The sequence below is a fragment of the Anabrus simplex genome, chromosome 1 (genome assembly GCF_040414725.1).
Source record: "Anabrus simplex isolate iqAnaSimp1 chromosome 1, ASM4041472v1, whole genome shotgun sequence".
In the NCBI taxonomy this organism is placed as follows: Eukaryota; Metazoa; Arthropoda; class Insecta; order Orthoptera; family Tettigoniidae; genus Anabrus; species Anabrus simplex.
The window spans coordinates 286,752,125-286,776,917 of record NC_090265.1 but is presented as its reverse complement, the minus strand read 5'-3'; the positions used below and the strand labels follow the sequence as shown (position 1 = coordinate 286,776,917).

At 37.8% G+C, this 24,793-nt stretch overlaps 1 protein-coding gene across 4 annotated transcripts in view; it reads left to right on the top strand.

Annotated features, from left to right (window-relative positions):
* LOC136887288 (E3 ubiquitin-protein ligase LRSAM1) overlaps nt 1-24,793 on the top strand; it is a 687,439-nt gene that overhangs the window by 163,506 nt on the left and 499,140 nt on the right. For all 4 annotated transcript variants that reach the window (XM_067159790.2, XM_067159791.2, XM_067159789.2 and 1 more), the window contains exon 6: nt 10,711-10,740. In XM_067159790.2, coding sequence (XP_067015891.2) covers nt 10,711-10,740 — 30 coding nt within the window. The remainder of the gene's footprint in view (nt 1-10,710; nt 10,741-24,793) is intronic.

The window sequence follows — 24,793 nt, the reverse complement described above, 5'->3', positions numbered from 1 at the left end:
ATTTTGGACCTCAAGGAGGGGGTGGAAATCCATATAAGGGAAAGCATCCTTCACACAGTAGAAAATAGATTGACTCAAACAGGACATACCGCCACACCTCTAACCTCCTCAAACCTAACTGACAATACAGGACACCTAGACCCGAAGGTGATTATAGAGAGCCTTCTGGAATTCCACAGGCAACTGGAGGAGAACCCGACTAGCTTCGTCGTGGGATCAGTCAACCTATTAAGAAGGACTAGTTTACCAGAGGACATCTTCATGCAACTCATCACACCGCGATTAAAGGGGCAAGCCGCTATTTGGAGGAACAACTTGACAGGATTACTTCTAAACTGGACGGACTTCAAGAGTGAATTCCTCGCTAGGTTTAATTCTGAAGGGGTGAAGAGCTCCGTGAAAAGGAAGGTACTCTCTGAGGCACAACCCACTGGCATGAGAGCTAACACCTTCATCCTACAGAAATACCAACTCTTTAAGCATCTGCATCTGGAAGGGAGCAAAAACGAGATCTTACCAGATATCACAGAGCTACTCCATTATAAGATTCGGCCCCTAGTGAAAGTATCACAGCCTATCACAGGATCTGTCCTTTGATGATCTACGCAGAATCATCGCCCAGCTGGAGGAGGAACACAAAAGCAAAGCTACGGAAGAGCCCAGCGCAGTTAGAAAGTGCTACCAATGTGAAAGAGTGGGGACACCTGAAGAAAAAGTGTTCAGCTTTGACGTCGGAAAACTAGGGCTGGCCCATTCTGGATTAAGGTGGGATGGGACCAAGAGCAGGAAGTTGCCTCAAGACCTGACAGACGAGCAACTCGGAGCAAGTAAGAGAGGGATTGGTCAGATAGTGAGTAGAATAGGCCAACCCCGCCCCGCTATCATCTTAAGGATTGGCAACGAGAATTTTTCAGCCATACTCGACAGCCAAGCAAGCCATTCGTTTGTCAATGGGACTGTTGCCAGATTACTACCGCCTATGAAGTCTCACCATCTCGGAAGGGTAGTGGGAGGGCAGCAGACAGGGTAACCTATTCCATCCAAGGACAGACTAACCTAACTGCTAAATGCATGAACATGCCTATCGTAATTGATGTTGCAGTGATTCAGAACCGGATACCGGACATCATATTACGTCATGACTTTCTGATGGAATACAAGGTTATCCTAGACTATGCAGCTCATGAAGTCTTTTTGGGGAAAGACAGACGTCTGAGGGTCTCCTGGCATAATGGAAATCTCCGGACTCGCAGGGATATGGAAGTTTTAACGTAAACCTGGGAGATATCCAATAAACACATCTTCGACCGAGTGAAGAAGAGAGCTGAGACACACCTTAAAGTACTTTCCGGAAGTCATCACCAATAAAATAGGATGGACTACCACAGTAACACACACCATTCAATGCAGCACTTCCTCACCGATCAAGCAACGTCCATATCCAATCAACCCGGATAAGCACAAGTTCATCATCCAGAAGATTCAAGAGATGGAAGGGCAAGGTCTCATCGAACTGTCTACATCCTGTTGGGCTTCACGTATCGTCCTGCCGAAGAAGAAGAATGGGGAGTATCGACTATGTGTAGAATATAATGTATATAAGAAAATATTAATTTTTTTCCCACCTAGTCAATACAATGCACAATGTTAACATGTGAGTTAAAACATTGTTGAAATATAATGAGACATGTTTTGCCTCTTCTTGTGAGGCGTCTTCAGTCAATATCAAAACCTTATTTGTTACCAGGTACCTGGTTGAAAATTATTCTAAAATGTATTGTAAAATGATGTATGTAGGATAAAATTTACAGTTCATCATAAAAATGTTTCTGAAATAATTAAAACTCTAATACAGTGATAAATTCGTGCGTAGTTTCACTTAAAGAAGGAGCCGTCATTTGATTAGAAGTAACATGATTGATGGCTTGATAAAGTATAAAATAGGTTCAGTGTTGAGTATAAAATGGTAAGGAAAAGCATTCCAACAAGTTCGACAAACTCACAACAAATTAGTCCAACTACAAGTATCTGTTCAACTGCAAGTCAATACAATCTCGCCGGGCTAAATTACAAACAAACTTTATGAACTGTTGACTAATCTCTTATGAATGTTTCAAGTAATACACGCCAATGTCAAATAACATTTGGCTCAATAATTGGAATGCTTTTCCTTCCCATTTTATACTCAACATTGAACCTATTTTATACTTTTTCTGCTATGTATTAACTTATCAATTTCCTTCTACATCAAACATTGACTATGGCTTCAAGCCATCAATCATGTTACTTCTAATCAAATGACGCGTCCTTTTTTAAGTGAAACTATGAACAAATTTATCATTGTATTAGAGTTTTAATTATTTCAGAAACATTTTTATGATGAACTGTAAATGTTATCCTACATACATCATTTTACAATACATTTTAGAATAATCTTTAACCAGGTACCTGGTAAAAAATAAGGTTTTGATACTGACTGAAGATGCCTCACAAGAAGAGGCAAAACATGTCTCATTATATTTCAACAATGTTTTAACTCACATGTTAACATTCTGCATTGTATTGAATAGGTGGTAAAATAATAAATATTTTCTTATATATATTATATGATACTTTCAATACGGACCAAAAATGATTTTCATTACTTGTAATATGTGTGTGGAATTCTGCAGGTTTAACAAGAAGACCGTTAGTGATGCCTACCCCATGCATGACCTGAAAGACTCACTGAAACAAGTAAGTGGGTCTAGGATTTTCAGCATGCTGGATCTCAACTTCGGATACTGCCACGTGGAGGTCGAGGAAAGTTCTATACCACTGACCGCTTTCATGACACCGAGAAGATTGTACCAGTTTGCAGTAAAATGCCCTTTGAATTGAAGAATGCTCCTGCCACCTTCATGCGACTGATGGATAAGGTATTATCAGGATATGTTGGAGATTTTTGCCAAGTGAATCTTGATAACATTTTAATTCACGGCAAGAATTTTCAAGACCATCTTTTACATCTGAGGAAAGTGCTGGAACGACTGAAGATTCATGGACTGACTTGCCAACTGGCCATGTCCTAACCTCTGAAGGCTTAGAAAGGCAACTGGAGAAGAATCAAGCTATTGAAGAAGCTGAATGCCCACAGACCAAACGACAAGTACGGCAGTTCCTTGGTTTGTGTGGATGGTACAGCAGCTTCGTGCCACACTTTGAAGAGAAGGCAATACCACTCACCGATCTACCCCATAACAACTGCCCGTTCCAGTGGACCAGCAGGGAAGAGGCAGCATTCCAAGGCATTAAGGCTGCAACATGCAACGCTCCTGGTCTAGCCCACCCTGACCATCAACAGAAGATGTGCCTGCAGACAGACACCAGTGTCTCTGGCTTAGGAGCAGTGGAAACTTGATGGAGAAATGACTTTCTCCTTTGATTGTTAAAAGAATCATCCAATCCCAAAATTCTATTTGTCTGGGGGGTTCTAAAGATCGTCAGTGGAGAAACAAAACTTTTGTTTATGTATGGCTTGAGAATTTATACAGGAAGGGTTCAAACAAAATTGCATCTGCACTTTACCACAGATTTACATCTACTGACCTGGCAAATTACCATTCCATCAAGCTGGTCGCCGATGATTGTGGAGGCCAGAACAAAAATAAAATCATAATTGGAATGCTTGGCAAGTTCTTGGCTGAAGATGCTTCTCCTTCAATTAAAAAGAAACTACTGTTTCCTGTGGTAGGGTATTCATTTATCCCTCCTGATAGGGTTTTTGGACAAATCAAGGCCGATGTTAAGAAGCATACAACACTTCTTACAGATCGAGAGTATGTTAACATTCTTTGAATCTCATGCAACTGTGATTCAATTGAGAAACAGCTGTCCTGTGATGGACTGGAAACAGGCATTGTTCTTACACATTGAAGGAACCAGGTAACTGGCATTTCAAACTTCAATCTTGTAAGAGGATCATACTTACATGAATAAAATCAGGCAAATGTGTGATAAGAGGGTGAAGTAAACTATAACAGCAATTGTAGTGAAGCGAAAAGCATATTGAAGCATGGAAAACACTTTTCTGCTATTGTTTAATACCAGTGGAGAAAGGGGTTCCTCTTAAGAAAGAAAAGCTCAATGACCTGATCACATTGCTGACCGAACATTAGGGGAAAGAATGGATACGGAACGATGACCTCACATTCTTCTAGACACTGTTTGATCAGCAGCAAACTTTGAACAGTGAAATGCCAGACTATGACACTGATGTGGCAGATTTTGTTGAGGACAATAATGGATTATTCATGAGTTCTATTTTTGGGCTTATGCCGTGTAAATAATTATAAACACACTCAACGTTTCAAAAGGAACCTTGCCTTTCTTCATCAGGAGACAAAAGAGAAGAGAAACGACGTATTGATGGTTGCTAGGAGAAAGCAACAAGGAAGCTTCAAATGGTGCCCAAAGATGTAAAGGGGACGCCATTTTAGCCCAATGCTAGAGACAATGAATAGTAGCAGCAAAGCATTACTCTCTAATGGTTCTGATTATAGGTAGCCATGATTCACTGAGGTTGTAACCTGTATCGCGGTTGAAATTATCTGGATGTTTACGTATTTCAACCGCCTCCCTGATAATTCTTGGGCGATATTGCTTTATACGGGCAAGAACATCCACTTCTTGGAACAAGACATCATGACCAGGTGTTAGGGCATGGTCAGCAACAGCTGATTTATCAGGTTGGTTGAGTCTGATACATCTGGTATGTTCTTTGATGCGAGTACACACCGTTCTCGAAGTCTGCCCAATATAAACCTTGCCACAAGTACAGGGAACTCTGTAGATACCAGGTTGTTGTAATTTAGGCAAACTATCCTTAGTTGGTCGCAGGAGTTGCCTAATCTTAACTGATGTTCCAAAAACAGTTCGTACATGGTACCTACGTAAGATTTTAGCAATACGATCCGTCGTGTTATGTATGTAAGGTAGGTAAGCAGTTCCTTTTACATCTTTTTTCTTAACAGACGTCCGATTATGTGCCGATTTCAGAACCCTTGAGATCAAAACTCTGCTGTAACCGTTGCTCTCAAAGGTGGTTCTCAAGGTGTTAATTTCCTCTTGTAGATCTGACGCTTCACAAATCCTCCTGGCCCTGGTAGTCAGAGTTGTAAGGATACCATGTTTCTGGGCAGGGTGATGGTGAGAATCTGCGTGGAGATATCTATTGGTGTGTGTGGGCTTCCGACACACGCTGTGTCCTAGAGATCCATCCTCTTTCTTGGTGACGAGAACATCCAAAAATGGTATCTTGCCGTCAGACTCCATTTCCAAGGTGAAACAAATGGAAGGGTGCTGGCGATTAAGGTGATCCAGAAAGTGACCAAGATTGTCTTCACCTTCTGTCCATACGACGAACGTATCATCCACAAATCGCCACCAGATCTTCGGTTTGCAAGGTGCCGACGACAAAGCTTTCTCTTCGAAGTTTTCCAGGAAGAAATTGGCCACAACAGGAGAGAGAGGACTTCCCATGGCCACACCATCTGTCTGTTCATAATATTTCCCATTCCATAGAAAGTAGGAGGAGGTCATGCAGTGATAGAAAAGCCTTGCGATCTCTTCAGTAAAAATATCATTAATGAGATTTGTGGATGATACGTTCGTCGTATGGACAGAAGGTGAAGACAATCTTGGTCACTTTCTGGATCACCTTAATCGCCAGCACCCTTCCATTTGTTTCACCTTGGAAATGGAATCTGACGGCAAGATACCATTTTTGGATGTTCTCGTCACCAAGAAAGAGGTTGGATCTCTAGGACACAGCGTGTATCGTAAGCCCACACACACCAATAGATATCTCCACGCAGATTCTCACCATCACCCTGCCCAGAAACATGGTATCCTTACAACTCTGACTACCAGGGCCAGGAGGATTTGTGAAGCGTCAGATCTACAAGAGGAAATTAACACCTTGAGAACCACCTTTGAGAGCAACGGTTACAGCAGAGTTTTGATCTCAAGGGTTCTGAAATCGGCACATAATCGGACGTCTGTTAAGAAAAAAGATGTAAAAGGAACTGCTTACCTACCTTACATACATAACACGACGGATCGTATTGCTAAAATCTTACGTAGGTACCATGTACGAACTGTTTTTGGAACATCAGTTAAGATTAGGCAACTCCTGCGACCAACTAAGGATAGTTTGCCTAAATTACAACAACCTGGTATCTACAGAGTTCCCTGTACTTGTGGCAAGGTTTATATTGGGCAGACTTCGAGAACGGTGTGTACTCGCATCAAAGAACATACCAGATGTATCAGACTCAACCAACCTGATAAATCAGCTGTTGCTGACCATGCCCTAACACCTGGTCATGATGTCTTGTTCCAAGAAGTGGATGTTCTTGCCCGTATAAAGCAATATCGCCCAAGAATTATCAGGGAGGCGGTTGAAATACGTAAACATCCAGATAATTTCAACCGCGATACAGGTTACAACCTCAGTGAATCATGGCTACCTATAATCAGAACCATTAGAGAGTAATGCTTTGCTCCTACTATTCATTATCTCTAGCATTGGGCTAAAATGGCGTCCCCTTTACATCTTTGGGCACCATTTAAAGCTTCCTTGTTGCTTTCTCCTAGCAACCATCAATACGTCGTTTCTCTTCTCTTTTGTCTCCTGATGAAGAAAGGCAAGGTTCCTTTTGAAACGTTGAGTGTGTTTATAATTATTTACACGGCATAAGCCCAAAAATAGAACTCATGAATAGTTACACGGGCCGTGAAAGTCTAAATGATAATAATGGATTGTTAATATAACTGTACAAAATGTGAAAGAACTTATAAAACGTTTTGAATGAATGATGATTTCTTGATGTAACCATAAAATCAAAGAGTGGGGGTTAGATATCAAAACAGATTGCACCCTAACCTTAATTTCCATTCATGCTACTTTCAGAGTGTAATACTTTCAAATGTAGATAATAAAACATGTTCACCATACATTTGCACATTCTATTCCATATACTGCTGCAAAACCCTTTAGTTCCATAAAACTGCTGCAAAACTTGTTGTGTCCAAATATTTTTTCAAATAACATGGGTTTTATAAGTTATATTTTGTGGAGATTTTGCGGTATGACGAAGATGAACGTTTACAGTTTAATTACAAAATTTCAACCTCCTATCTTTGTTGCACAACAAACAACAGTTTTTAACTCTTCCTGAAAAATTTGTTTGTCTGCACATGACGAGTTTTGAATCTGGACAACTCGTATTTACCTGACCTAGCGTCCACAAGCAAAAAAAGAAACTCTATGGTCTACCATTCAGCACTCCTGCATTGTGAAACAATATAAAAATGAGCATGAAATTGTACCTTTCAGTTAGTAAATAATGAAATGGAATACTAATCACATGTGTATTCTGTATAAGATTTCATTTTCCTTGGGAAAGGGCCATCACTCTTGGCCAGACTTAGCCAAGCTCGAGGCTCATTTTCAACATGTGGTTGGACGGTTGTAAAAGTAGCTTGCTAATTATTCCAAACATTGGCTTTGTTTTATGACTAGGTAATTACACTTGCCGTTTTGAACATTGCACATGCCACAAATACACTTCCAGGATTATAAACACTGAAAATAACAGTTAAAATAAAATGTTGTCATTTATGTTAGTAGACTGTATCTTCATGATGAGATAAGCAATACACTACCGTATTCCTTCCTGGGCTGATAAATTACTGCTGAAGTCGTACCAACTTTTGCTACAATAAATCAAGAGCTCTCTCCTTTTGCACTCCCACGAACATATTACCTTTTAACGAATTCATGACGTAATTTACACAATTACGGTTTAAGTTCATGGTGTTAAACTCCCATACAATGTGTGATCACTACGGAGTTTACCTGATTGACTCAATCATTTTCTTAAATAACCATTAAATGTTCTTAACGCTTGTCTCTGCAAATATTGGTGCAAAGCCATTACCAAAGAAAGCACAACACTTGTGCCTACATTCTAATACCTCTACTAACCAATAGAAAAGTAATTTGCATACTGTCAAGTTAATGAAAATGTATCTCATTCCAGCAGAAATTATGAGTTTCAACAGAACTATTGAAATGAATCTTCATTTCTTGGTTCCAATATACACTAGTGGATAGTCAACTCTATTGACACACAAATAAAGATAATCTGCATCCTGTCACCATAAATAAAACACTTGCGACTGCAGCACAAAATCTAAGTCCACAAGAGTAGTATTGGATTGAGTCTTGATTACCAGTTCTGGTACATGATAGTGAGGAAACTACATCGTTAACACACAGACAAAAGATTTGCATATTATCTCATTAAGGAAATATTACTTGCTGCTCCATCACAAATTCTAAGTTCCACAAAAAATTCTTGGAGTAAGTCTTTGTTATTTTGTCACAGACTAGCATGGAGACATCCTCCTTAACACACAGAAAAGAGATAATTTTACAGATTGGGGGTTCCTTATATGAACTAGAACATAGTGCCAAAATATCAGTGGAAGGCACAATTTTTCTGACGGCTTAGCACGAGTGATTTAAACTTGCATGTTCAGTTTTCAACTTGAATTTTAGATGTTATTGTAGTCAAAACATTGTCACACAAGGCAGATTTTTTAAACTTTTATTCACATCCCAAAGATATCATGAGATATGGGGCACAACTACCAATTGACCAAATAATAAAATATGCCAAAAAGTCCATAGAATTTAGCTCAATTTTCTATTAACTGTCAGTCCATAAAATCTAATGTAGGTAATTACAATTTGTAACTTATTGCACACTATCATAATCGTGGACTAGACAACATGTGTTTCAAATTTATATTACACTCATGTTCATAAAAAACAGAACACATTGAAAGACTAGAGATAAGAAGTTCATATTCACAGGACATGTTCATTAGTATGTTCTGCAGAAATGATTAGTATTTCAGTCACCTAGGTTCAGCATGTGTCCTGTTGCCTAGTGGGCACTCGGTCCTCCATGGGCACTGATAACTTGTTTCATGCATGATGGCATCGACGCGTATAAGGTGCGAATGGCGTCCTGGGGTATAGCCATCCATGCTGCATTCACCTGGCTTCACAGTTCGTCTATGGTGGTTGGCATTGGGTCACAGTGTCCCACCCGTTGTTTCACAATATTCCACAAAGTTTTTATTAGCGACAAATCCGGTGATCGGGCGGACCAGGGCAACAGTCTGACATCCTGTGACAGCAAGAAGGCATGTGTTCATGCAGCAACATGTGGTCGCGCATTGTCCTGCTGAATTATAGCGTCTTGGGTGTCGTGCAGAAACGTTGTGGCTACTGATCGCAGGATGTCATGCATTAGCTCAAACTGGTCACAGTGCCCTGGACATGCACCAACTGTGATTTGTGGTTGTACCCAATAGCACCCCACACCATAAGACCTTGAGTTGGTGCTGTATGTCTTATGCGAATGCAGTCAGTGGTGATGCCTCTCCCTCTGTCTGTGGTGAACCAAAATGCGGCCATCATTTTCAAGCAAACAGAACCTGGATTTGTCTGAAAATGATATCTGCTGCCATTTCTGTGCCCAGTGACGCCGTTCCATAGACCATTGCAGTCTAGCATATTTATGCACATTAGTCAAACGTAGGTGGAGAAGTGGACGACGCGTCGGTAACCCAGACCGCAATAAGCGGTGACAGACTGTCATTCCTGATAGTGTACGATGTGTAACACTGTTCCACTGTTGCGCCAGAGCGAAGGAGGATGCGGATTTCTCCTACAGTGCCATTTGGATGAGGTGTCGATCTTCTCAGGGGGGTGATATGGGTGGTGCGACCAGACCCATCTCGTAGTGTTCTATGGCATTCTGTGAACCGTGCTGTACACATCTGTTGCACTGCCAACACACTTTGTCCCACACAAGCAGCAATTTCCCGGATGGATGCATCACGTTCTCTTATGCCAATAATGCACCCTCTTTCCAACTCACTCATTTTCGGTACAGTTCTTGCATACATCTGCAAGGCATTCTGCATATCTGCTCAAGTCACACTGATCAATTACCTTCAGTTTATAGTGACAACGGGAGCCGCAATCACATTTTACCAGTCGGTGGTGGTGCACCAAGACATCGATGTGGACCTTGAACCTGAGGGCCGACATGGTTCAAATGCTAATCATTTCTTCAGAACATGCTAATGCACATGTCCTGTGAATATGAACTTCTTATTTTTAGTCTTTCAACGTGTTCTGGTTTTTATGTACATGGGTGTACATTCTAACTGCAGTGATAACAATAGTTTCAAAAATTCCCAATTTTTTTTATTGATATCACCCCAGTTTATGGTGTTTCACAAAAAAAAAAGCATAGTTTATGGTGAAATACTGAAAACAGTCAATTATTAGGACAGTCAATTGCAATAATTTTGTGGCAAGCCATACTTTATTACTGTGATTTAAACATAGGTTTTACAGGTATGAACAAGGAGGTAATGAAAAGGCAGTTGCTAAGGCTGAGAACATCTATGTGTAAAGTCAGTCCTCAACTGAAGTGTAAGTGAAGTCTTCCAGAATTCAACATTCTCTGTTACTTTTCCCATTTTTCCTGTATCATTTTCATTTTCAGCTTTTGTTGGTAGATATATGGCATATGTATGTAAATATTCAAAGATTTAATTATCTTATTTCTTCTTCTTTTCCAGGCCATAACTCTGCAGCTCGAGAGACTGAAGGCATGTTGAGTAAATATAAGCAAACTTTCTATGCTTTTTCTGTCCTTCCTGGCTTTTTCTCAGTTACTTAAAGTCAGCATTAGATATGGATTAAGCCCAGATTTATGGTTGAATGCCCTTCCTGTTGCCAACCCTATGTAGAGTGATATATCACTTTCTCGCGTAATTCATGCACCTTTTTGGCAAAAAATACAGGTGAAAACTTTGGATGTGTAAATAATTATTCAAGTAATTCAGATATTTAAAAATGATTTACAATTCATTTACATTTAAAAGATACAACAAATATAATATAAACGCAATTGCTTCAACTCATTTGTGGTTATCGTCATTTGGCGTAAAATTCCGGTGTGAGATTTTTCTGAAAAGTCAAATAAGGTACCATACCAGTACGTCAGGTAAGTTGGACACGTGGGTTTGAAGTACAGACACTGGAAAATATTCTTCCCATTACGAGCTAACAATACGACTTGAAGTGAAATAAACTTGAAAAAGTACAATTCATGCAAGTACATAATAATGACACACTGGCCAAAAAAAAAAATATAACAAAAAAATTTTCCAACATGAGAAAGGACGGACATCGAAGGACGGACCCTGCTAGATTTCCCCAAACCGTTCGTATCCAATCTTGTACGAGAGACGTGTCTATCCACCCTTTTACTTGTCTTCGAACGTGGCTCCCTTACTGAAATTTTACTTTAGGTATTTTTTTTTTTAAATTTAGAACAATGTAAGGTGGAAGCTTTCTGGCATCAGTGTTCTTCTTCTTGGGGGAGAAATTATGGGCTCCTCTATTTCACCCAGTCACAAGTGTTGAGGTAGGGTGCACATGCTCACAATAATTACAAACAACACATATTACCTCATGTAGCAAATCTCATATACGTATGTTCACCACTAATCTAGTAGCAAAGAAGGGAGAAGTGAAGTACAAAAAACGCCAGTGGAAGCAGGAGTATATGACCTTGGATGGAGAACATAACACTGAAGTTTACAAAACAATCTTAGCATCATCCAGAAACTTATTGATCAAATCAATTGTGGTGGGAGTTGGACTGTGTAGCAAACAGGAGATGCTGGTTGGGAAGGGGTGTTATAGGCACGTGAGATGATGTAAGAATTTTTGGCTAGTGGAGGTATATGCAGGGCATTGAAATAATAAGTGATTGGCATCCCCATCTCGTGTGCTGCATATGCACGTAGGAAGGTTGGTAATACGAACTCTGTATTTGTATTGAGGTATTAGCGCATGATTAAAATGTCATTGAATAATATTGGTGATCTAACGACGGGAATACGAGCCTTTCATGTACCAAGGTTTAGGGAGGACTAGTGGTTGTATATTATAATAAAATTTCCCTTTATGTAAAGCAGAAATGTTCCAATCCTCTTGCCAAGTATTATAAACGCTGTCTTTGAGATTTGGGTAATAATCCGTAGGAGAACTGATATTCGAAGTGGAGGTGTTGCTAATTGAGCTGCATGTGTGGCAAAGAAATCTGCTTGGTCATTGCCGTATATACCAGTATGACCGGGCACCCAGACCAACGTGAGATAGACTCCTGATTGGTGTAGTGTATAGAGGAGGTGCTTAACATTGTATAGGTACCAATTTAATGAGAAAGTATGTGCAGATAGAGATTGTAACATGCTGAGAGCATCTGTATAGATAGTAGCTTTATGAATTGCATGTTTCCTGATAAAAATAAGGGCTTGCCGTATTGTAAGTAGTTTGGCTGAATAAATAGAGAAATCATTTGGTAGACTATATTGCTCTACTACTTATGTGTTGGCTGTAAGGAAAGCTGCTCTAACCCCATTAAGATTTTTAGAGCCATTCGTATAGATATTAAAGTCCGCGGTCAGCGAGGGATATGCATATTTTCTTCTTAGGCGGCTCTATAGCTGTGTGACTGGTTGGAGACCAACAAAACCAGATAACAGGTGGGATGATGATAGAAGGCGTAAAGTATAAACTAGCGAGGGAAAATGAATAAGGAGGGGCATGGATGGTTCTTAATATCGAATCACTATGAGTATGTAGTGATTGATAAGCAAAATACAACACTGGCTTTCGGTAGCATTGAGAGTTAGGGAGTTGATAGTATTTATATAATAATTGCAGTTTCAAGACCAGTGGATTATTCACCAGAGCAAATCTTTAAAAAAATTTTTTTTTTTGCAAGTAATTGTCAGCAAATTAATAGCAGGGGCTCGCCGGACTTGACAAGAAGAGCATTGGTTGGAGTGGATATAAGAACTCCCTAAACAAATGTGGAGAGCCTGAAACTGAATTGTATCGAAGTGCGCTAAAGTAGCAAGAGGTGCTGTATCAATAACGTATGCACAGTAGTCCATATGCAATTGAATGGTAGCCATACAGTATATAATATCTTAGCTGTGACTGGATCAGCTCCCCAATTCTGATGAGTAACCGTTTTCAATACTTTAATATAAACATCAGCCTTATTACGTAAACGTGGGATATGCTGTTTCCAGATCGGATTGTGATCCAAAATTATGCCAAGATATTTGTGATGGGTACAAATGGAAACGTGTACGTAGCAAAAGTAATCAGTTGTGCATTGTAACTGTACTTGTGGGTAAAAATCATGGCAGAACATTTTCTAATGGAAAGTTGTAGTCCATGTAAGTTAAGCCACATAAGTGCGTTACCCATGAGGTTGGATAGGTGGTTGCGGCACGTATCGATGTCATCGTGTGGATAATAGAGAACAAAATCGTCCGCATCCATCAGCTGTTACAGCAAGCAATTGTACTTATTTTTCGTTAGTACGTACGATAACACTCGATGTCCCTTTCTTATCGATTGTTCGACTTTGTGGCATATGCAAACCGATTGGAGTCTGACCTGCGGTTCCTATTTTGGAGATCAAATATTCCTTTACTTTACGTTTCTCAATCACAAAGTGATGAAAATCAATTACTTTTTGTTTGAAATCATTCAACATTTTATGGCATAATATTGTTCTTCATCAAAGAGAAATCTGAGACATTGATTCCATGTGCAGCAGTTATTTCTTGTCCTTTAAAATTCTGCATTTTGTGAGAAACGGCATATCCAATGTTGCATAACAAAATCATATATTTAAGCAGATCCTCCTCTACTTGCAGAAACTTGCCATTTTTTTGGTCCGCAAAATGCTTTGCGAGACTTATTGGTTGCTTGAAGTGCACTTCTCTGTTACTGTGGTAGCGCATGTTGCATTCGGACACTCAATACTTGCACACCGCTGTCCTGTTCCCGTATGTTTCGGCGTAACTGATCTCTGCAAGATCATATGATGCAGTATTACTCGAATACTTGCTCACTGTGGACTAACAAACAGTTTTGAGAGCACAGAAAACGCATGTCCCATACCCGAAACACTAGTAAAATATGTTTGTAGCAGACTGGAATAGAGCGTCACTATTACTTATGTGCTGATTCTCTCGCTGAATTTGTGCAGTGGTATTTCCTATTGACTGATAACAGCATGTTGCTCAGTATTTGGAATGCCCGATTTTGCAATAGGAAGGCTACTACTTGAGTAGTTGATAGCTTTATTTCGAAACGCATCCGGAGCTGCATGATGGATGTCAAATACGTTACGTGAAAAAAAAATTTTGTCCACTTTGGACCAAAAAATATTGGGATGGATAAATTATGCAAGAAAGTACGGTATTCATCATGATTTTCTGAATATAATTTATAGTATTTTTCTGGCATCTTCATAATATTATTGTTCAATTTTAAATTGTTACATGTTCAGATATAATTCAAACTATTATGGTATACTATAATGTATAGTATTATCATTATAGGCCTAAATGTAAAAGTGTTGTATGTTAACTTTTAAATCTGATCATTTGAAAATATTTAGAATGTTTTATCAATATTTTGCCTGTTAACTTCAATCGATGATGGGATGAAAGTTCCTTTTGGGGATCATTGTAAGTATCTAGGTGTTAACATAAGGAAAGATCTTCAGGGTTCAGATCTCTGCACATGGTTATGAGGGTGTTCAGGGGTTGTAGCAAGGATGTAAAGGACAGGGCACATAATTCTCTGGTAAGACCCCAACTAGAATATGGTTCCAGTCTTTGGGACCCTCACCAGGATTACTTGATTCAAGAACTGGAAAAATCCAAACAATGGAGCTTGATTTGTTCTGGGTGATTTCTGACAAAAGAATAGCGTTACAAAAATGTTGCATAGTTTGGGCTGGGAAGAATTGGGGAAAAGAAGATGAGCTGCTCGACTAAGTGGTATGTTACAAGTTATTATCCTCATGATTTTTTCCATATTGAAAGTTATTCATATAAGAAATAACAAAGGTATTTTTACTGTTCCACCTATTCAATACTACCCACTGTTCTGTGGTTACATTTATAAACAGCTATATACATTAATGGTACATGTTTTGCTCTATCTAGAAAGCATCTTCAACCTTTAGTCAAACTTAAAATGCTATACTTAGATATTAAATAAAAATGAGAAACAAGAAAGTAGACAATTAACATTGTAAACCTAAAACTAGAATACAAAGTCATATGGACAACCCTAAATTAAAACATGTAATGATAAAATAGATTAAAATAGATTAAAAATCAATGTCAGTCTAAAACTACGCTTCTGAAGCTAAAACTCGATCTTCATCCTTCTATGACGTGTGGTACTTTTATATTTTCAAGCATGTAATTCCAATATAGTCACCAAGTTATAACACTAGAAGCAGGACCAACAGACAAGCTAACACTGCTATAACAGGAGGACATGTACAACATTCTAGGCATTCTAGGATTATATTAACATATTTATTGAAAATCTGAAACAAATTAACTGGAGCTTTGTATTTGAAAAATTGTATTGAAACTATATTTGGAAACATTTTAGGTAAATTGGATGAATTGTGGCATTTTTGTTCACCACTGGTAAAAATTAGTCGTAATGGTAAACTTAAAAGCAAGAAGTTGAACTGGTATACTGATGAAATGAGTGTAGAGAAAGAATGCTTTTGCTGTATAGAATTTATAAAAACTCTTGTCAAGGAGGAACCGAGCAGAATGGTGTGTATAAAGCTTATCTTAATTGTAAAAAGTTATATAAAAGTAAACTTATCCATGTCAAAACTTTAGCTTGTGAAAAATATATTGAGTATGCACCCAACAAATGCAAGGCGGCATGGGATGTTATAGTACAAGAGAACATCCCTACTCAAACTCAAGACACATTTCTCGATCTGGAAGAACTGAATAATTATTTCTTAAACTCTGTAAAAGAAATTGGAGATGAAATTAAGGCAACAGGTACAGCTGCGAGTGACTTTCTTCACAATCAACCCCCCTGCTGAAACACTTTCCACTGGGTTGAAATCACATTTGATGAAGTAATTAAAGTTAGCTTAAAATTATCAAACTCTAACAGTATGGATTGTTATTGGTTATCTAATTACATCATCAAAAGAATAATACATTTGATTTCTGAACCTCTAGCTTTTATTTTAAATAAGTGTTTGGAGTTTGGAGTTTTTTCTGATCTACTTAAAATTTCTAAAGTTATTCCAGTATTTAAAAGTGGGGACAAAGAATTTCTTCAAAGCTATCATGCAGTCTTAATTGTTCCAATAATTTCTAAAATATTTGAAACACTTTTGTACAATCAACTTAGCAACTATTTTGAAACTTACAATCTCCTATCCGACTGTCAGTTTGGGTTTCAACAAGGTAAATGTACTACTACTGCTGTTCTTGAAATTGTTAATCAGATATTAACAGCTTTTGAAAACAAGCAGTGTTATGGGATGTAAGTAAAGCTTTTGATTGTATTAATCATGAAATTTTACTTGCACAGCTCGAGATGTATGGTGTCGAGTATCCCTCACTGAACATACTTAAATAACAGATATCAGTTTGTCTCAATTAAAAATAGGTATTCCACTTTGAAGAAAGTTACAACTGGTGTGCCACAGGGCTTGTCCTTGGTCCATTTTTATTTACCGCAAAATGTCAAATGTCGTGTTCTTATATCATATGCGGATGATACAATGTTAATTACAAAACACTAGAGCATCTCAGGTTTGAATCATATGTCACAGGAAGCTCTTGCAACTGCAATGCACTGGTTTTCATCCAATAGGCTGTTGTGCAATCAGGATAAAACTCAATTTCTCACACTAGGATTATCCAAAGATATTGAAAGTCAGTCAGTCAATCAAACTTTTGGGTTTTCATATTGATGCCAAACTGAACTGGGAAACACACATTGATCATGTTTGTAAAAAAATATCACGAGTGGCCTATTTGATATGGAAATTGAGGGATTTAGTTAGCAGTGACTACCTAAGGATGACATATTTTGGTTTCTTCCAGTCAAACATTAATTATGGACTGTTATTATGAGGGCATTCTTCTTATGTATATAATATTCTTCTAATACAGAAAAAGGTTGTCCGAACAATGTGTAGGGCTGGTGCAATTGACCATTGTCGACCTCTCTTCATTAAGCTTAAAATACTGACAATTATAAATTTGTATATTTATATATCTTTGACATATGTTAAAAAAAACATAAATGAATTCAGCACTAGGGAAAACATTCACCTTCATGATACTCGGGGCAAAGCAGACATTGACATCCCAATTCACAGGCTGTCAAAAACTGCTCACTCAGATAAAATAAATTCTTTAAGATTATTCAATAAATTACCACATTCTGCACAGTCCACTCCTTTAAATAATTTTTTGAAAGAAAAATGTATGATTGGTTAATAGACAATCCATTTTTAATACCTCTGAATTCTTAGAAATGCATAATGTTAGTATTAAGTTTTAATAAAAGGTGTATGTTCATTTAGCCTTAGTAATATTAAAGAAATAGTAATATTAAAGAAATAGTAATATTAAAGAAATAGTAATATTAAAGAAATGTTGAAGAAAGAAAGGAAAGAATGCAAAAAGATGGGATCTAGACAAGTTGAAAGAAAGTGTGAGAGATTGTTTCAAGAAACATGTTGCAAAAGGACTAAATGAAAAGCTGAAGGAAACACAATAGAGGAAGAATGGATAGTCATGAAAAATGAAGTCAGCAGGGCTGCTGAAGAAATGTTAGGAAGGAAGAAAAGATCAACTAAGAATCAGTGGATAACTCAGGAGATACTAGACCTGATTGATGAACGACGAAAATACAAGAATGCTAGAAATGAAGAGGGCAGAAAAGAATACAGGCGATTAAAGAATGAAATGGACAGAAAGTGCAAGGTAGCTAAGGAAGACTGGCTGAAGGAGAAGTGCAAGGATGTTGAAAGTTGTATGGTCCTAGGAAAGGTAGATGCTGCATACAGGAAAATCAAGGAAACCTTTTGAGAAAGGAAATCTAGGTATATGAATATTAAGAGCTCAGATGGAAAGCCACTTCTAGGGAAAGAAGACAAAGCAGAAAGATGGCAGGAACATATCCAACAGTTGTATCAAGGTGAAGATGTAGATAATTTGGTTCTGGAACAAGAAGAGGCTGTTGATGCTGATGAAATGGGAGACCCAATTTTGAGGTCAGAGTTTGACAGAGCTGTGAGCGACCTAAATAGGAACAAGGCATCTGGAATTGATGACATTCCCTCTGAATTACTGACTGCCTTAGAAGAAACCAGCTTGGCAAGGTTATTCCATTTAGTGTGCAAGATGTATGAGGCTGGAGAAGTCCCATCCGATTTTCGGCAGAATGTTGTTATACCTATTCCCAAGAAAGCCAGTGCTGACAGGTGTGAAAACTATTACACCATTAGTTTAGTATCTCATGCCTGCAAAATTTTAACACGTATTGTTTACAGAAGAATGGAAAAACAAGTTGAAGCTGAGTTGGGAGAAGATCAGTTTGGCTTCAGAAGAAATGTAGGAACATGTGAAGCAATCCTGGCTTTACGTCTGATATTAGAGAATCGAATCAAGCAGGACAAGCCCACGTAAATGGCATTCATAAATCTAGAAAAGGCATTTGATAATGTCGATTGGACCAAGCTATTTAAGCTTCTGGAGGTGATTGGGATCAGATACCGAGAACGAAGAATTATCTACAATCTATATAAAAATCAGTCTGCAGTGATAAGAATCGAAGGCTTTGAAAAAGAAGCAGCAATCCAGAAAGGAGTGAGGCAAGGCTGCAGTTTGTCCCCCCTCCTTTTCAACGTTTACATAGAACAGGCAGTAAAGGAAGTCAAAGAGAAATTTGGAAAGGGAATCACAAGCCAAGGAGAGGAAATCAAAACCTTGAGATTTGCCGATGATATTGCTATTTTATCTGAGACTGCAGAAGATCTCGAGAAGCTGCTAAATGGTATGGATGAAGTCTTGGGTAAGGAGTACAAGATGAAAATAAATAAGTCCAAAACAAAAGTAATGGAGTGCAGTCGAATGAAGGCAGGTGATGCAGGAAATATTAAATTAGGAGATGAAGTCTTAAAGGAAGTAGATGAATATTGTTACTTGGGTAGTAAAATAACTAAGGATGGCAGAAGTAAGGAGGACATGAAATGCAGATTAGCTCAAGCAAGGAAAAGCTTTCTTAATAAAAGGAATTTGTTCACTTCAAATATTGATATAGGAATTAGAAAGATGTTTTTGAAGACCTTCGTGTGGAGCGTGGCATTGTATGGAAGTGAAACATGGACGATAACTAGCTCAGAAAGAAAAGGAATAGAAGCTCTTGAAATGTGGTTTTACAGAAGAATGCTGAAGATGAGATGGATAGATCGAATCACAAATGAAGAGATACTGAATTGAATTGGCGAGAGGAGATCGATTTGGCAAAATTTGATGAGAAGAAGAGATAGAATGATAGGACACATCTTAAGACACCCAGGACTTGTTCAGTTGGTTTTTGAAGGAAGTGTAGGTGGTAAGAACGGTAGGGGTAGACCAAGGTATGAATATGACAAGCAGATTAGAGCAGATGTAGGATGCAGTAGTTACGCAGAAATGAAAAGGTTAGCACAGGATAGGGTGGCATGGAGAGCTGTATCAAACCAGTCTATGGACTGATGACTCAAACAACAACAATATTAAATACTAAATTATTATCAGTTGACGAAGGCTATTTCATTGTATAGGGTCAATGGCAAATAGAGATTCTTGATTCATGTAAGTAACAGTTCTAGTTCAGTAAAAATGGAGGACCCCTTAACTTTTCCAAGAGATTAAAATTTCTTTCCGTTTCGTTTCATTCCAGAGAAACGACGTTCCATTCAACTATAAAATATTCTCTACGAAGGGCCTTACCTCCAATGAAACTACATCGTCATCTACATTTCACCTTTAAGATATTTTTAGCAGCAGTTCCAGCTAATGTCTTATTTTATGTGTCTCTAATGACAAACTCTGCATTCTCACCCATTATTATTTACGACGCATCAAATACAGATTTCACGACTCACACAAAATTATATTTTTCTACAAATGCTCATTTTTATTCAGTTTGGACACAAAGTTTAACTATGGGCAATATCTTTGGTGACAATATCAGAATTACATGCTTGAAATATACAAGTACCACATGTCATAGAAAGATGAAGATCGAGTTTTGGCTTCAGAAGCATAGTTTTAGACTGACGTTGATTTTTAATCTATTTTAATCTATTTTATCATCATATGTGTTAAATTATTGTCAATATGATTTGTATCCTAGTTTTAGCTTTACAGTGTTAATTGTCTAGCCTACTTTCTTGTTTCTCATTTTTATTTAATATTTAAGTATAGCATTTTAAGTTTGACTAAAGGCTGAAGATGCCCTCTAGATAGGGCAAAACATGTACCATTGATCTATTTAGTTGTTTATAAATATAACCATAGAACAGTGGGTTGTACTGAATAGGTGGAATAGTAAAAATACCTTTGTTATTTCTTATATAAGTGGTATGTTCCGAGCTGTCAGCGGAGAGATGGCGTGGAATGACTTTATTTGACGAATAAGTTGAGTGGCGTCTTTAAAAGTAGGAAAGATCTCAATATGAAGATAAAGTTGGAATTCAAGAGGACAAACTGGGGCAAATATTCATTTATAGGAAAGGGAGTTAGGGATTGGAATAACTTACCAAGGGAGATGTTCAGTAAATTTCCAATTTCTTTGAAATCATTTAAGAAAATGGTAGGAAAACAACAGATAGGGAATCTGCTACTTGGGCGACTGCCCTAAATTCAGATCAGTAATGATTGATTGATTGATTGATTGATTGATTGATTGATTGATTGATTGATTGATTGATTGATTGATTGATAGACATAGTAATTTATTGTTTATTTTTATATGGTGTTTTTTCTTTCTTCTCTTTCTCCTTCTTTTTCTTTGTTGTTTCATTCCCGCAGAAGGTTGGCTATCATCACGAAGTAGTTATTCCTATTTTTCTTGGTTATGAACTGCTGCCAATAATGATAATCTTCTCGACGTTCTTTTCGCCAACATTTTCCACCTATCTTACCTTCTATGACCAGTTGTATCAGGCTGTGTTTGCATTTTGAAAGAAGAAACCAAAATAGGCCACTTTCCTGAGGTTTTCAGCACTTCACATGATTTTAACTACAGGTTATGTAGTGTATGGGTTACCATGTCTGCTATGGTGTCCTGTACTGGTTGGTACAAAACACTGCAGGGAATTCATTTTTTGCATTCGTTTTACATTCCCAAATTTATCATGTATATTCATGGTTTTTAAGTACTTTAAAAACCTTATCTGTGATTACATTTCTTTACTCATGTCATTTATACAGATAAGAAAACAAAGAGTTCTAATAATACTGCTATGCAAGCCCCCACGCCTCCCCCACCTCTTAATCATTATTGATATTGCCTCATCTACTCTGATTCTCTGAGTTCTATTTTCTTGAAATTGAGCCACTCATTCAACCACTCTTTTGTCTTGTCCATTAGTCCTCATTTTCGTCAGCAGTCCCCCATGATCTCCCTTATCAAAATCCTTAACAGGGTCAATAGCAATGTAGTCGATTAGACCTCCTGAATCTAAAATATCTGCTATACCTTGCTCGAATCCTGTAAGTTGAGCCTCACTGGAATGAACTTTCCTAAACCTAAATTACCTTCTATCAAACCAGCTGGTAATTTTGCAAGACATGTCTAATAAGCTCACCGGACAAAACATTAGTCACCTTAGTATGCACGCACAGATGGATGATTAAATCTCCACGGATGGCACAGCGAATGAGTCACGTGTTTGACCACATGCGCATTGCATCTACATGAGCATAAGGCAGTAGCGATCAGTGAGACATAGATGTTTCAAGTGGGCAGTGTACATCAATATGGGTAGGTATAAGAATGCAACAGAGTGGCAAAAAGGGGCAATCATATATGGCCGTAACCATGGCCGTATGGTGTGTGAAGTTTTTGGATTTATTGGGTTTTGCAGCAGACTGTTCACCGTGTCTACAAGCAGTGGTCTACTACACGTGGCCACGAAACACGTCAGAATTGTTGTTAGAAAAAGATCACGACTGAGAGGGAGCGGAGATGTGTTTCACGGCTTGTGAATCAAATAACAATAATTGAAATTAAGAGGGTTCCTCCTATTCAATACAAAGATATTTATTAACGTGAATGAATCCCATATCATTCATATGAGGTACCAGTTTTGGCACTAAACTTGTTCCATCATCACCCAACAAGTCAAATTGGGCAAGGCAAACACAATATAACTTTAAAACAACTTTAAAACACACTATAACACCTGCACAGATGAATATGAAATAAAATATGCTACATGATAATGTTGCATTTCAGTTTAAAATCCATTAAAATGACGATGAAATGCAACATTATCATGTACCCTATTTTATTTCATATTCATCTGTGCGGGTGTTATAGTGTGTTTTAAAGTTGTTTTAAGGTTATATTGTATTTGCCCGATTTGACTTGTTGGCTGATGATGGTACAAGTTTAGTGCCGAAACTGGTACCTCGTGTGAACGATATGTGATTCATTCACATTAATAAATATCTTTGTATTGAATAGGAGGAACCCTCTTATTTTCAATTATTGTAATCCTACTTCAATATGGATCATGAAATTTCTAAATATCAATTGTGAATCAAAATCGCTTTCAAACCTGACAGGAATTGGAACTGCATGCAACGAACATTTGGAGTCAATCACCTTGCAAGAGACCATTGCTCACACAGACTGCGCGTCTTCAATGGGCTATAAATAATCAAACATGGACAGTAGCTGACAGGTGGAATGTAATATGGTCTGAAGAATCACATGTTTGCCTGTACTCCAATGGCGCATGTCATCGAGTCCACCGAAGGCCAAATGAAGCATTTCATCCTGGATGTGTGCAAGGTCGGATTCAGCCGGAGGTGGATCTGTGATGTTTTGGGGGTGTTTTTCGTATCATGGATTGGGCTCACTCACTAAGGTAACCGCTAACATGAACCAGCATGTTTATTTAAACATTCTGGATGATCAGATGTTACCTTTCAGTCAACATCTACATTACGAGTATGTTACTGATACCCTGATTTTTCAAGATGAGAACAGCAAAGTTCATGGGGCTGGACACATATCTGACTGGTTTTATGAACATTCCCCCACCCTGTTACATCTTGATTGCCCTGCAAAATCACCTGATTTAAACCCCATTGAAAATCTGTGGGACATCTTGGAACAGCGGGTAAAACATTGACATAAAAATGCTTGCAATTAAGTGGAATTGCGCGATCATATCCTCAGCGAATGGCTTAACCTGGATGTGACATACCTGCACGACCTTATGGACTCACTTCTTAACCAAATTCAAGCACTTATCAAGGCAGAGTTTCACGGTATTAAATGATGCTTGTTATGATTTCTCCAGAGGTGACTAATTTTTTGTCCAGTGAGCTTATAATGAGATAGAATGCTTTCCCAGAACTTATGAGAAACAAATGTCAAGTTGACAGTTGTGTAATTATCTGCCTTACGTTTATCACTAGGGCTCGGAAGATGATGATGTAAAAATTACTGAAAATGACGTATAAAAATACCTTAAATTAATGAAAATATGACCAAAAATACTGAAAAATGATGTATAAACCTACCTTAAATATATGTAAATATGGCACAAAATTTAAAAAGTCACTTAAATGAACACTGTATTTAGTATTGCAGTAAAGAACCCTAGCCATTACACATGATAAAATCATCTTTGGACAGTATTGACTAATTACAGTTAAAATATAGGATTTTTATCCACCTTATTCAATACACAATGTTGTTAACTCTAAAATGAACACATAAATAGTTTCAAGCATAGACATGTTTCGGTCCTTTGGATCATTGTCAATACAAAAGAAAGTTATAAAAGAATTAAAATATCAAGACATTTGTATAAAGTTTCTTTGAGGAGTTATGTCCTCTCATTGCGATCTTCTTTATTTTCTGTTTGTTTCTTCTTGTGTATTTCTTGTCATTATTGTAAATATTGTTATGAAGTTCTTAGATTTTGTAGATATATAATGGAATTTTGTTGACTCTTATGTGTCTGTTGGTGTTATTATAATTAAATCAGACCAAGGTTGATGTTGTGGATGTTAATCTTCTAAGAGCTATAAAATAATGGTTTCATGGAGTGGAATCTATGAGAAGGAAAAAAAAAAATCTATTAGAAATCACAGTGAATTTGGTATTGACTTCAAATTGTGAAAAGAGAGAAGGTTGTCTCACCTTATGGTCCGTAGAGTGGTGTGTTGTTATGCGGCTGGTAGTAGAACCACTACTGAACAAATATTGGAATTGACGGCTGCTCCTAGTGTGTACTTATGAGGGTAGGAAGGGGGAGGCAGAAGGCGGGGTAAGAGGGTGGAGTTTGGTCGTAGGGAATGTGGGGTGAAAAGGAGGAGCTAAAGAGATACGTGGTTTGAAATTATGTTTGAATACTTCGTCTAATAAAATTTTAATTTTTTGTGATATTTAGTTCAAATTATATGTAGGATTGAGTCTTTGGTCTACGTCAATACATAGACTCTCAAGGTAGTTTAATAATTTACTCTTGTTGGCTTGATGTAG